This window comes from Microcebus murinus, chromosome 21, assembly GCF_040939455.1.
Source record: "Microcebus murinus isolate Inina chromosome 21, M.murinus_Inina_mat1.0, whole genome shotgun sequence".
Taxonomy (NCBI): Eukaryota; Metazoa; Chordata; class Mammalia; order Primates; family Cheirogaleidae; genus Microcebus; species Microcebus murinus.
This window is the reverse complement of record NC_134124.1, coordinates 22,304,502-22,319,804: the sequence shown is the minus strand read 5'-3', so window position 1 is coordinate 22,319,804 and position 15,303 is coordinate 22,304,502. Positions and strand designations below refer to the sequence as shown.

General features: G+C 43.4%; 1 protein-coding gene across 1 annotated transcript; it reads right to left on the bottom strand.

Moving 5' to 3' along the window:
• Positions 1–769: 769 nt before the first annotated feature.
• LSM11 (LSM11, U7 small nuclear RNA associated) lies at positions 770–13,849 on the bottom strand. The gene is made up of 4 exons (XM_012781561.2): positions 13,408–13,849; positions 8,356–8,495; positions 6,686–6,769; positions 770–5,562 (listed from the first exon to the last, which is right to left on the bottom strand). Exons 1-4 carry the CDS (start codon positions 13,847–13,849, stop codon positions 5,152–5,154), a joined length of 1,077 nt encoding a protein of 358 aa, XP_012637015.1. The 3' UTR covers positions 770–5,151.
• Positions 13,850–15,303: the final 1,454 nt, after the last annotated feature.

Here is a 15,303-nt window from a genome sequence, read left to right as displayed (position 1 = left end):
TTCCTCCTCCACTGTGATGGTTAGAAATGTCACATATGTCAGGTGAGCTCAAGTTAATGTATCCTTTAAAGTGGGGGAACTGGGTTAACTTGAGGTCTCCGCCTCTAGGAATCAATGTGATTTTTATTTGTCTACCTTACCGGGTGACTCAGTTCTGGAAGCGCACGGAAGAGATCAAATCATCAATGTGGCAAATCCTTAGGCAACTCCACTTCTTGTGCATGCCTAGAGGAAAGCTGGTGGCAAATTCACATATTTGTGGACGCATGGGAGGATCACTTTGCCAAATGCAGTAAAAGACTCAGAGGGGAGCAGAATCAATGGTGATTCAACAGATTGTGAAGAGAGTGGACTAATGCCAACCAGCTATTAGGGAGAATAAACATACAAAGTAACAGGAGTTTGAGATTACAGTGAGCTATCATCCGGCCTGGGTGACAGGGCGAGACTCTATCTCTAAAACAATAAAAAATAAATAAAAATAAAAATTCACAGGGCAATGACAATTGCTTGTGGCTTAGAAGAGATAATTCATAAGATGGGCCAAGTTCCTTTTCTAAGCAGGAACTTCAAATAAACTTGGAAGAAAAAAATCTACCTCAAGGATGGTGACCTAGATGTGTGCACTTTGGTAAAGAAAAAGCCCAAGGTTATAATAATGAGCTTGCAGAAGGCTTGAAATGTTTAAATTTTCTAGATCAGTGTCTTCACTTGGTAAGGTGCCTCCTCCCTGCCACCCCCCAAAATCAGAGGCAAAGCAGTCAGTAAGTACATGAATACAATCATATTTATTCCAGTTTTCAGACTCCCGTATGACACATATCTACAGCAGAACACTGCAAACTGACGTTACTAGCAGCAATCTTCCATAAACAGGAAGGGTTTCAGTTAACAATTAGGAGTAGTTTAGAGACGAGATTACAAGTCACGGTTTTTCTTTTAGCAGCTGATATATGAGTAATGAAACTATAGATACATAGAGTGATCCAGGTTTAGCCTTGTCTCAAAATACATTAGTAAGTTACGGTGCAGAGGAGTAGCCCCAGGGTTGCCAAACAGAAGGCTGACGTCTTTAGATGTCAGTATGAAATAGGCAGATCAGTTTTCAAGACATGGCTTCCTATCAGCTTTACTGTCAGGACAATAGGAAAAACGTGGACAGCTGCCCTAGAACCTAGTTCACACATAATTCAGCCAGCTAATCATCATTTAAAAATACCCCTCAAAATTTTTCAGACGTTTTTTTTCACAGCTCTAAAAACATAACATCAGACATAACATCAGACATTTGCTCCAAAGGACTACAAATCAAAAGCAATTGCAACGCACTGGGAATAGCTTTTATAGCTTTCCTAAGGGATAGTTGCTATCTTTTCAGAGAGTGTTTTGAAAGAAGCACTAACTCTGGTAGCTTATCAAACTACTTTTTATTCTAAATAAATAAAAGACCAACTGAAGGTCTCAGGTGTACTTATTTTTCTTCCCCTAGATCTTCAAACCATCCAAAGCCATTTCTTGACAGAGAGCTTTCATTTTTATTAGAGTGCAAGAGAACTTACAAACATTTGAAAAATACTCAAAACACTGAGAGTAAAGGAGGCCCAACCCTTCCTCAGAGCCCAGAAAACTGAAAGGAACCCCAAAGGCTTATCTTAAATCCATCAACTCCATTTGCCAGAAAGTAATGAGGCTGCCCACCTTTGCAACACAAACCCAGGTAAGACTTTCTTGCTTTACAACCCCTAAGAAAAGCCTTCTGGGAGAAGAAAAACAGACTGGTGAACATAAATTACTGAAAAGGGGTCGACTGCATTCTATATCTGGCACAGGAAAAGAAAAATTAAAACAACTGTGAAAGCATTATATTTATACCATGATACTCTTCTCTTACGTGATGACCGACCTTCCTACAGCAACCACTTCATTCATAAAAAATACATTAAAGATTGGAAAGCTATGGGGCAGCACCAGTGACAGCTAGCTGTCATTGAATAATTTTAATTTTTTCCTAAAGGCAAAATTTTAGAGAAAATTTAAAGAAGCAATTTATAGAACTGACTCTTTCATAATTTGCCCATGTCAGCTGCCATGAAAATAGTGCAAACAGAACTATAAATATCCATTCTGCATCAAGTTAGGGTTTCTATTTCTTTTTTCTCAAGGGGTAGAAGTGGTACACCTAGATTTCTGTAAGGCTTCTGAAATTAAGGACAGCTCATAGCTCTCATCACCTGGCAATCTCTAAACATGCTCCTGGGCTTGTTCACTACAAGGAGAGATGGAGCTGCACTTGATCCACTAACAGCTCATAACAAGCATTTCTATGCACCTAGATTTTAATGCTACGTTTTCTAGGTTTTCTGACTTGACATGCACCATGCACAAAGAGCAAGGTACTGACTGGTCTAAAGCCAAACCTGTCTCAGACGTTAACTCTGGCTAACCATCTCACAGACAGCCTGCCTCTGGTCGTAAGATGGTCCCTGAAAGGAAGCACAAATACTTCCCGAATATCAGAACTACCTAAAGTGCAAGTTCTACTAATGGTAGAGAAAAGAATCACCCCTATGTACAAAAAATGACACATGAAATTGTTCTGGATGTAAAACCATTTCTTCCATTTCTTAATCACTTTTTTATCATCTAACAAAGGTAGGTATTGACTTCAAATGCATAGGTATGTTCTGTGAATTGTCGTGATAACATATTCCCCTGCCTAGAGATTTCTTTGAAGAACAAAAGGTGGATGTTCAAAAATAAGTACTATTCTTGTTAAGTTTCCTAAGCACAAATCCCTGGAGAATACCAGAAACTAGTCTTGTTGCATAGGGCGCCTTTCTGATGAGTTGGTGGGGGCTGCTGGGACTCTCCCATTACTTCCCCCTTTGCCTTCCTTCTCCTGAGGAAGACTTCAGTTATTTCCATAGCAACTTACAATAATGTCCTAAATAATCACATTTTTTGAATAGCACATACATTATTGAAACTATCTTTTTTTCCTTAAAAAATTTTCTCCAACAATAAAAGGCAGTAATAACGATCATGCTTTGTACACTACAGCACATCTACTAGATAGTATTCATTCCAGAATCACTGTCCAAACCAAACAAATAAATAGGGGCAGATTGTACATAAAATAGATCATACGCAGTTTAGAAATAATTTTCATAGCCAGAATTGTCGCTGGAATGAATGGAAACTGATTATATTCCTTTTGATTTCAAATTTCTACATTATTGGGAAAATATAGTATCCATTACTGCTTCTAACTGAGAGACAGGAGGACAGATGAGGACAGCCACACAGGGAGACTGGTAAAGACATATAGGCAACATGGCCTGATGACTAAACACAGGACACTATTAATTTGGGAACTCAGATTTCCAACACACTACTTAGAAAATAATTTAGACTGGAAGATGCCAAAGATAATTGTTCATTTGCGTTTGTAACATGGAACCACTATAAACTTTAGTGCATCTGATCTGACTCTAGAGTATACTTTAAAATGCATTTAAAAATGAAAACAAGTAAACAAAAATTAAAAAAACAAATTCCACAATTTCCCCTTTGGGGATGGTTGGCCATTTTTAGATGCTCACTCTATTTAGTACTATCATATAAACCCCTTGAAAAGTTTAGGGGATTCTTGCTGATAATGACTGGAAAAGGGTGGGGCTGGGATTTGGAGGGAGAAGCAAAAAATGACAACTTTCCTTTTACTGAAGATACTCTGCTGAGAACCTCCAGTGCCCCTTAGGGGGAAGGAATGGAATACAGAAAACAGTTCCTGAAGATACTACTGCCTTCTGATGATAGTTACAAGATCATAATTATGACACCTGTGACGATTACTTTCTTATGTAGCACCTGCCTTGCTCATAAGACACAGAATTCTTACAAAGCTACGAAAGAGAGTTAGTAAAAATTACTCATGGCACTTAAACATGCTTAGACTGTAAAATGCCTTCCTAAAATTCTTTGACTCAATGCCCCTGTGAGGTAGGTGTCTGATGGGGAAAAGCTGAGGCACAGAGGGGTGAAGTCTGCTCACTTTCCACGGCAGGACGAGCCAGTGGGCAAGCCAGCAGCAGGGCCGGGCGGCCCAGCTCCCTAAACTTTATTCACTCCGCTTCTCAGAAGGCTTAAATTACACAACAAATACAGCAGGGGAAAATTTTCTTTGCATACATTTTAACTAGTTACCTATTTCTTATTCTCATGTTGAACATAAGTTATCTTAGATAAAACCAAATAAAAACAAAACAAAAAAATCAATATTGCCTAACAGTCTGTGTCAAGACTATTCTGCACTGGTGATTAAAAAAAGCACAGAATATGATTCAAGTAGAGAAGCATCCGTGGGAACTACGGTGTTCCTGTTACTCGAGCCAGGCTGTGACGAGTGTCCCTTTAGACACGTCCCCACTGTACTTTGTAAGGACTTCTTTGGCCTGACAAAAGGGAATAAAACTACAACCCATTTCATGGTAAAACCATTCTGGAAGAAATCCTACACAAGGCTGGCCCCGCCTAGGAAGGGGACTTTCAGCCACGTGCTGTGTGTATTACTGAGTTCATGCAGAACTCTTGGAAGCCAGACACGAAAGTCAAAGTCTCTTGCCATAATGCTCACAGGACAGTTCACACTACGGACAGAGGGGCAATACCACAGGGTACATGCGCTAGCACCATGCCACAGAAGTTAGAGAGAAGGACAAGAAGCCACCGTACAAGCATCTTATAATCCCATCTGGCATGCCATTTGCAGAGGGTACCTCTGATAAGGGGAAGACTGAAGAGGTTCTGAATTGCTTTCCCTAATAAGGAGAGGAATCAAAACAGAGCATTCGTTGCTGGCTGCTTTGAGGATCCCAGCTATCCAAATTTCACTGCTGCATAAGTTGGTACCTTTCCTAGACTGTGCAGATATTCACAGATAATAAATATTAATACAGACACTCACTCTCCCAACACCTGTCCTCCCCTTGAGTTCATCTTCCAGAGGGCTGAGCCTGCTCCGTCCTCTGCACATGCAGGGCCAGGGGGAATCATTCCAAATCAGAGTTTCACTGGGACACTAGGATACAGCATAGCAGCAATTCATGCACTTTACCTCTAAAACCCAAAGCTCCAGTGAGGCTGAGCTGGTCACTGTGCAAGATGAACCAGCAGGACATTCTCACCTCGAATGAAAATCTGATTTATGTGTCGAGTGAATACCTGCTGGTAATCCACTTTGGGCTTGCGTTTTTTCTTACGGGTCTGGCCCCTGGAAAGGGTGGTAGCCCTGGATATGGTACCTCCCACACTGGACCCTTCTGTCCGTGTAGTCCTCCCTGACAGCTCTGACCTGGACTCCTCCCGTGCAGAGGCCTGCAGGGAAGAAGGGACAGAGCGGGAACGCTTGCGTGAGCCCCGGTCGGTGTCTTCTCTTCCCCACACGGAAGCCACCTTCCACGTGGATGTCTGGGAGTATCTGGACAGAGTGGAGTCTTCAACTGCAGACTTAGAATCTGCTTCCTTCTTGGAGGAATCCTGAAGTTTCAGCCGATCGAATAGCTATAAGGAAAACAAGGACAAATATTAGTCTTCTCTTTAGCCTTCAACATCCCTGTTTCAAAATACAGAAAAGGACCAGATTCCTACATTATGCTTTGTGGACTCCTTGCTTTACCATTTTTTGAAAGTTAGTAATGAATTTTATAGCCATAATGCAGATAAATAAAAAAATATGTCAAGGCTGGGCGCAGTGGCTCATGCCTGTAATCCTAGCACTCTGGGAGGCCGGGGTGGGTGGATTGCTCAAGGTCAGGAGTTTGAAACCACCCTGAGCAAGAGCGAGACCCTGTCTATACTAAAAATAGAAAGAAAATTAATTGGCCAAATAAAATATATAGAAAAAATTAGCCAGGCATGGTGGTGCATGCCTGTAGTCCCAACTACTCGGGAGGCTAAGGCAGGAGGATTGCCTGAGCCCAGGAGTTTGAGGTTGCTGTGAGCTAGGCTGATGCCATGGCACTTTAGCCCGGGCAACAGAGGGAGACTCTGCCTCAAAAAAAGAAAGAAAGAGAGAGAGAAAAAAAAATGTCAAGAGAAAAGGCATCTAGCTTATTTCTGTGGTATAAAGCAGAAAGACTTTTAAGTCTTGTAAGAGATGGCCAGGTGCGGTGGCTCACGCCTGTAATCCTGGCACTCTGGAAGGCTGAGGCAGGAAGATGGCCTGAGCTCAGGATTTGAGACCAGCCTGAGTGAGAACAAGATCCTGTCTCTACTAAAAATAGAAAAATGTGCCAGGCATGGTGGCATGCGCCTGTAGTCCCAGCTACTCCGGAGGCTGAGGCAGGAGGATCACTTGAGCCCAGGCGTTTGAGATTGCAGTGAGCTACGATGACACCACTGCATTCTACCCAGGATGACAGAGTGAGACCCTGTCTCAAAAAAAAAGAAAAAAAAAAAAAAAGAGGTAACTTGCTACTCAAATAAAATGCAGGTTAGAAGCAGACTCATTTGCGATTGGCTGGAAGCATAAGAAGAGAGACTGACTGAAGACCTTGGTACAGGCAATACCTGGTTATAGGAATAGGGATTTCCCTTTAGGAAATCCTGGTCACTGGGCTCAGGGATCTTAATTCCTAAGCTGGAAAATATGATGGGTACTCAGTAGGTCAGGGGAAACTCCTACCCTAGTGAGAGTCAATGAAGAATCCCGTTCATACGCTTTGCCTAGAACAGGTTTTCGGTATGTCTCGTCCACATCAGTAAGTGCCTAGAGGAATAGCCCAAAGGGGGAAAAGAAAAGATGAAAAGTATTATTTTTATAGCTTTTTCAGGGGGGAAAAAAAAGGCAGACTAACATTTAATCAAAGCAGAACTCAAGTAACTTTGGTGACTCAGCTATTGGGCAGAAGAAAATGGTGATGCCTTCTCTATAGGATTTTCAAGCTGTTAGTACCATATAAGGTGGGTTTCTGTTATGGATGGTAAGGCCTTTTGTGACTGCATGGTACAAGTCCTTAAATTTCAGTGTGCATAAATATCTAGGAAGTTTATGAAAATATAAATCCAAGGCTGTTGTCCTATGGATTCTGGTGCAGTAGATCTGGGATGAAGCCCAGGACCTCTTGTTTTCACTTGAAGCCCCAGGTGATCGTGACACAGGATGGTGTCAGACTACACTTTGAGAAACACCACTCTGCTGCTGCTGCTTTGCCCGCCTTGGTTTCTATGTCTTATGACAGGAATTAACAGGATTTGAAGCTAGGATTCAAATTCCAGAATGGCTGAAAGCATATTCTTAGAGTCACAAACATCCAGGATAAAGTCGACACCTCCACTTACTAACAGTGTGATCTGGGACCAGTCTTCCAATCTCTCTAGACTCAAATTTCTTCATTTGTGAAATGGAACAGTAATAACACCTACACTCGTCCATTGAGATAATATATAAAGCACCTAGTACGGTATCTGGCACATCCAGGGTGCTCAATAACGTTGGCAACTATTGTTATTATCCAGAAGAATGAGCAGACGGGATAGAGCAATGGAAAACGAAAGTTGGAGATGAAAGACCACATAGAAAAGCAACACTAGAAAGCCCTGGTGGTTTTTAACTACCTCATATTATAGCTGTGCTGTAACATACCCCTTCCCTCCTATGACTGTCTAGAAAAGAGACAGTAAGCCTCTAGAAGGCTGAGGGGGTATGGGACACTCCTTCATAAAGAATCATGCAAAGTGCTTTGCTTATCAATGTCTACTTCACCTCTATCCTCATCTATCTTCCCAAACACTTCAGAGTGAAAGTTTCTTCTGAAACTTCTCTACCTAGCACTTAATTCAGCCAAAGTGGGAAGTGAATAAATAAATGAATGAAAGAATGGATGGTAGAAAATCAATTTAAAATTATGAAATAGATTAAATATTTATTCCTTAAGGCTGGGTTTCTCACCCTTGACACTAACAACATTTTGGGCTGGATAATTCTTTGTTGTTGGGGGATTGTCTTGTATATTATAGGATGTTTAGCAGCATGCCTGGTTTCTACCCACTAAATGCCAGTAGCATCCCCTCCCACAGTGGTGACAATCATAAAAATGTCCCCAGACATTGCCAAATGTCCCTGGAAGGAAAGAAAGAGCAAAATTGCCACCGTTGAGGGCCACTGCCTTAAGGGAAAGAAAGCTATAAAAAGACCTTTTTTTGTTGTTGCCCATGACAAGAGTATGCAAAGATTCTATTCTTCTGAGAAGTTATTCTGTAGGTTTTGCTTAATAAGGTTACTCAGATCCCTTAAATATATACAAGATTTAATCTCTAGAAGGTTTTACGGCCCCTTGAGAAAGGCTTACTTACCATATTCCAGAACTTGTCAAATGCAACGAGGAAGCCTGTACAGACGCCCCGAAGTCCCTTGAAAGTGCGGATGTGAACATTCACCTTCACCCCCTCCCGGATGCAGCGATGGAGTTCACCCAGAGGGCTGCCTTCATGCACTGAAACAAGAGAACAATCAGTACTGCATGGACATCTGCCCCCACTGCCAGAATTAACAGCCCAGACCACCCAATCACATCCAGCAATACAAGGCAACATGCCGTGGTGACAACCTCACTATCGAAACAGGAAGGCAATGGACAACATGGTGAGTACAGTCAACACGCTGGAATGAGACTGGATTTCAACAGAATGTGGATACACCCTATGTGTGGATATCATCCAAATGTTTTACTATCTATATACCTTTTATTTTATGATGTCACTGATTCTAAGATGCCCCGTGATTTTAAAACTTTTTGGGGCAAAAAAATACCATATTAAATATACACATCCAGCAGCCAGATGCTTCTCAATTCTGTTCCTTAAGACAACTCATGAATCACATATCCAATTTAAGCCTTCCCAAGAACCAAAAACCTTGTTCATGTTTGAAGGAAACTAACGGTGTAACACATGTGCCCTTAACATGTGCCATCCTCTCAGAGAGAATGTCCTTGGGCCCCCACCAATCTGAGTACTCCATGCACAGGCTCTCTGGAGTCACTAGTGCCAACGTGCATCGTCTTGACACTAGCAGGAAAAGTAGTGGTTGTATTCTAAGCCTTGATGGTGTAAACGACTGAGCATCTGACTCCTATGAGATTGCTAATAAGCATCATGTGAAAAGAGCAGTATTAATGAGTCACAGGAAGAATACTGGGACTATAAGCTTTTATTACAAGGGATTCTCTCCACAGAGCTTGGGAGCAGAGGGGAATTTTATTTTTCTTATCTCATGTTAACTTAGATCTCATACTATGCTAGCTGTAGAAGATAAAACCTCCCAAAAGAAAACTACACATACACACAAACTCTCACGCATACACAGCCTATCTTTCCCATGATTGCATGGCAAAATTCTATAGAGAACATTTGCCACTGACAGTAAACTAATAAAAAAATCTTTCTCTGCTTTGTTTCTAGTGGCATAAGAGAGAACAGTCCTGCCCGTCAGTTTGTATAACTAAGATGGTTCCTCTTGGCCACCTTATCTGTCATTCATGGGCTGGCTTATAAATGATGGCTGTGATCAATTAATAAAGGAAAATACTCTTGGAAGAAAACGATTTAGCAGATGAGAAGTAGTTCACGTCAGATTGAAGATTCAGCAATAAGGCACAATTGGAGGCAGGGTGGCAGAAACAATGGCCCTGGAAAGGAACATGAGAACCTTGGTCTGACCTTCATTATTTCCCTCTTCTAGCAATATTGTAAAGTCCTTTGAATCTCTGATATACAAGGGTGTGTGTATATAGGCACACATATATCTGTAAATGTGCTGTTATAGGCTGTATTAAATCCAGCACTGTAAACAACTTTTCAGGTCATTATAACTAGTTGTGTGACCTTGGTGAGTAACTTTTTCTTTACAAGTCTAAGTTTCTTCATTCATAAAATGAGGGTAGATTAAATTGTAGATTAATTTCAGGAATAAGGCTGGACAAAGTGGCTCACGCCTGTAATGCTAGCACTTTGGGAGGCTGAGGCAGAAGGATTGCTTGAGCTCAGGAGTTCTGAGCCTGAGCAAAAGTGAGACCCCATCTCTACAAAAAATAGAAAAATTAGCCGGGTATGATGGTATATGCCTGTAGTCCCAGCTACTCAGGAGGCTTTGGCAGGAGGATAGCTTGAACCTAGGAGTTTGAGGTTACAGTGAGCTATGATGACTCCACTGCACTCTAGCCTGGGTGAGAGCAAGACCCTGCATATAAAAAAATAAATAGAATAAAAAAATAAAAAATAATTCAGGAATAAGTCTCTATAATTCATTTTCTTAGAAACTGATCACAAAGCCTGGATTATTCCCTTTGCCCACACATACACACTGCCTCCTGTCCCCCAAACATATGTATTCACACAAAGAATGGAAAGACCATTCTAATTGAGAAAAAGCAAGGGCATTACTTCTTCCTCTGCACCCCCAAATCAGAGAGAAGGGGCAAGCATGCATCTTAATAATCCCTTCTTCTAATTAAATAATTGGCAAACTTGGGTCTTTCAACTCTCACATCTGTACCTTTCTCTTGATTTGTTTCTTCCAAAGATTTACTAAGGTATAATTCCAGGCAGCATTTCTCTCCTACATGATCAAAAATACAACACTAGCACCACCTACCAGGGCAAACTGCCAAGGCAAAAATGAGCTCCCCATACTGAATCAGAATGCACATTCGCTTTCTAGCCACCTCTGTGACAAACTCTAAATAGATATGAGCGGGGCTTCTAAAATGTAATATGAGAAGAATAACTTATGCCTTCTCTTTGAAGAAAGTTACTCTTCCAAATCCTCTTCTCTGCTGCCATTATTCTTGGGGCCACACCCTTCCAAAGACAGCTCCACTCTTCCTTCTCCCTGCTGTGGCCATCACTAAGTTTATAGACAATAGATTCTTTTTTTTTTTAATTAAATATTTTTTCTACATTTTTTTCTTTCTTTTTCCAGAAATCTAGACATCCAGGTACAGACAATAGATTCTTGATTACTAAAACCTGCCCTTTCCTTTTTCTCTCCACAACACAATCTAGTGTAGAGCCTTATCAGATTTATTTTATCAGGTTTACTCGGTTTTCTAGCTCTCCTCACTCATATCCACAACATCATCATTATCGTTAGCACCCATTATTGGGCCTTTTGTATGAGCCAGGCCTTGTAGTAACTTTACATATTTTATTTTATTCGCCTAACAACCCTAATAAATAGGTACTATTCTTTCACCTTGGAGAAAGCTGAGGCTCAGAAAGCTGTAAGTAATTTGCTCAAGGGCATTTATCTAGTAAACACTCAATACAGGCAGGTCATATGCATTCTGACCTAGGGATTTTAATTTTGATAGTCTATAACCAACAACCCACAACAGTGACATTTACCAGTCATGGAAAACTTTCTTATATGCTAGGGAATACTGTTATGAATGATTTACATACGTTAACCAATTTTATCCTCACAATGACAGGTACATACTATTATTAACCTCATTCTATAGATGAAGAAACTGAGGCCCAAAGGAGTTTAAGTAACTTGCCTAAAGCAAAACGATTAGAAGATGGAGGAGCCAGTGTTCAAATCTAGGCAGACTCTATACATTTCTCAAAACTCACTTAAAAAGGGTGGATTTTGCTGTATATAAATTACCCCTTAATAGCTTCATTTTAAAAGTTATTATCTTCAACCATGCCCTTCCTTAACTTCAAAAACCTAAAACGTATCTCTCACAGGAACTCTTTCTTGAATAAATCTAATCCTCACCCATGTTTCTGGTGTTTTCTTGCCTTCTGAAGGTCACCAACTCTTTGTGATGTCAACCCATCTCTATCACGTACACCCAACTATTTCCAGTGTCGTGATTAAAATTTTCAGTGCGTGGTGCACATCCTCTAAGATCGTGGTTCCGGGTGAATATTTAATCATAAGCAGTTGACAAAGCTGGTCTCCACGCACTCTATCATACTAATACAGTAAAGTGTTCCATAGTAAAGCTAAAACCACCCACCACATAGGAATATTTCTTTCCCTTGACAGTCTCGGTAGCAAAGCAGTAACTGGTACGATAGAAATAAATGTTATAATCTGAGACTCGTACTGCATTTCAGAGACCCAACAGTGGCAAAATGTGCAGACAAAATAAGATCCCCCAAACTGCTCTCATTTTAGGAATATGCATCCTGTCTTTGTGTTACTGCTGGGCAAGCAAGCTAGGTAAATCCTAGCTTGGGCAGGGATGCCATGGCAAGGCAAATCATCCAACAAAGGCACCCATGACGGCACACAGCTTTTCAGGATGTTTCTCTCTTAATAAACAATTTTTTAGGAATACAGCAAAATAGTCCCTTGCTTAGCACGCCCCTCCATTCCAAGCAGTGATTTCAAAAACGTAGCAATTTAATTATCAGGATACAGATGCTCTGAATGGCTAAGTAGGTCATTGTGTTCACAGGGCAGATGTCAGACCTGGTTGCCAGATGACAAAAGATATAACCCTGGGCTGCTTTTATTCCATTTATACAAGACCTAACTCACACATCAGCACCTCTGCTGTTTACAGCTTTACTCTAAGGATCTATTAGGAGGCTCCAAGAAATTCCCTTGTGCCATTTACACCTTCAGAACTTAAAATAACCTGTGCATATGGTGATACGAGCCTGACAGACACAGTCCTGCACCCAGCCAGGCAGAGCGGCTGTAGCGTCTGTGTTTTAGTGGCATTTTGTGCCTGCTACATTCCAGCACCTATGATTTAGTAATGTGAACATATGTGTATAAAGACTTCCTTGCAGCCCTTCTCCTGCTTATTGCACGCGAGAAGGAGCTGTCACTTAATGTGCAGGGGTGATGACATTATGTCCCTATGTGAACAGATCCACCTAGCTCCATCAGATCATGCTCAAATCCCACTGTCCTTTCCCTAACATTGGCTGTGTTCTCCCCAACAACTCCTGTATGCCCTCGCCCCCCTTTACCTCCATTTGTGGTCCCCGAGACCTCTCACCACCTCTGCAGAACTCCCTATGTCCCCCAAACTCTGTAAGCGTCTCCGAGCCCCTCCACTTCTCCAGATCGCCATCACTTCCGCAGACCCTCTCTGCAGGTTCGCCACCTCTGCAGACAGTGCCATGGGCCCCATTAGTTACCCCACGGCACCTTATCACCAACGCAGCCTCACCACTCTCCCCTATTGCTCCCCGTCCTTACTCTCTGCGACCCTCCCCGCGCCCTCGTCACCCGCATTACTCGAGCAGATCTCCGCCGAGACCCTCCCGATACGAGCAGACCCGCGCCAACCCGCCGCCACCGGCGAACGCCCCCTCGGCCGCCGGCTTCCGGGCGCCCGGCCCGCCCTCCCCGCCGGCCCGCCCGGCCCGCCGACTCACGGGGCATTCGCGTGAGCACGTTGCGCGGCTTCCTGCTCCGGCCCGGACCCCGCCGGCGCGCCCCGGCGGCCCCGTCCCCTTCCTCTTTGACCACCATGAGGCGGCGGAGGCGCTGGATGCGCTCGGGGTCTGGGGCGGGGGCGTCCGCGCGGCGCCGGGTCCTGCCCGCCGGCCCGGCAGCGGCGCCGGGGCCCCCCGAGCCCGCGGCCGCGCCCCGAGCCCGCCCGCGCCCGCCGGCCCGGACGCCGGTGCGGAGGAAGCTCTCGTACTCGGCCAGGTTGTTGAAGCAGGGGGCGTTGGGGTAGGGGATGGGAGGCAGGCGGGGCGCGTACAGGGCCAGCAGCGGGTCGAAGCTGTCAGAGCTGACGTCCAGCCGCGGGCTGGGCGGGCGCGCGGGGCTCCCGGCGCGAGCCGACCTCGCCCCCCGCTCCCGCTCCTCCATGTTTGAAAGGCCCGCAAGCCGAGGCCGATGGGAAGAAGCAGCGGAGCCGCCAGAGGGCGGCACTGCGCAGCCGCGCGGAGGGCCGCACTGCGCCGGCGCGGCCGCCGGGGGGCAGCATCTGTCCGCGCTCTGCCCCTGCCCGGGGGCGTGGCGCGCGTCTCGGACCGGCCCGGGCGCACGCAGGTGACAGGTTAACAACACTGTAGCTGATGGTTAATGGGCTGCAATTCAGCGTTTCTCTGTACTATCATCACTTAGGGTGTTTGTTAATACTCCGGATTTCCCAGGTGTGGACCCAGGATCAGCACTTTAACATCCCCAGGTGTTTCCCTGCTCTCTGACCGATTCCTAGCTGGAGCTGGCGGGAAGAGGGCACAGAACGTCTCAATTTGCTTTCATGTAGAATAGTACCGGGCGGAGGTAGTAGGGGGCTTAGCCTACTTGGCTCAAATTATTTAGCTTCTCTGGGCCTTTATTGTCTCATCTGAAATAGTAAAAAAAAAAAAAAAAAAACCAAAATGGTACCTACATCATAGAATTGTCCTAAGGATTAAGAGATGTTGCATATAGAGCACATAATAGATGCGTGTTAGCCAATAATGGTTAAGTGTACAATAGAACTACGAAGGATGGGTGGATCCCGGTTCTCCACTTCCTACACCCTATGCATAAATTAATTTCCACTGAGACTGAAGAGACCTTAGTGTCAAAGAAAATTCATTACATCACTGATTTTCTAAGCCTGGCTAAACAATTGGAGGAAACAAGGAGCCAGTTCTTGGATGCCAGAAGATTCACAAGCCTGATCGTATCACTTGTTCCTTTATAGCCTCATTTCAGCAAAATACTGTTTGGTTTTGGTATTACTATTACGACAGTCTACTCTAGACTGAAAGCCCAGATATACCTCCTTGTCCAGCATAGCCATTCACCTATTGACTGCACATTATCACCTTCCTAATTGCCACCTCTCCCAGAGGGCCATCAGCTAGTATTAACTCTGCACTAGTTACTTTTGCATACATCTTAGTTCCCTTACGACTTGGAAAGGAAGCCCAAGAGAATACTATAAAGTACCTAGAGGGCAAGATGAAAATTAATATACAACTGTGACATGTACCTTGGAATGAATACATACTATAGTAACAAGGAATGGCTTCTAAGTAATAGCGTTACAGGTTTAATTATGGCACACTATTAAACCCAGTTTATCACTTTGTTCAAAACCCTCCACCTCAACAAAAATCTCAAAGCTGCAGAACTGCCAGCAAGTCAACAAACAAGTACTTATCCTTATATCTTATGACAAAACTGAGTGATAGGCCCTACAGTATCACATAATATGCACAGAAAGCACAAAGTTCTTCTGGATGGTTTTGTCTTGAGAACTTGCACTTTAATGTCTACAGTTTTGATATAAAATGCTACCAGCTTACCACTAAGTTAAATTTGCC

Excerpts from the sequence above, each read along its gene's own strand:
- LSM11 (XM_012781561.2), bottom strand. The coding sequence starts at position 13,849 with ATGGAGGAGCGGGAGCGGGGGGCGAGGTCGGCTCGCGCCGGGAGCCCC. Across the intron at positions 8,496-13,407 it reads CGTGCTCACGCGAATGCCCC|TGCATGAAGGCAGCCCTCTG; the intron begins GTGAGTCGGCGG and ends CTCTTGTTTCAG. Across the intron at positions 6,770-8,355 it reads TTGACAAGTTCTGGAATATG|GCACTTACTGATGTGGACGA; the intron begins GTAAGTAAGCCT and ends CTATTCCTCTAG.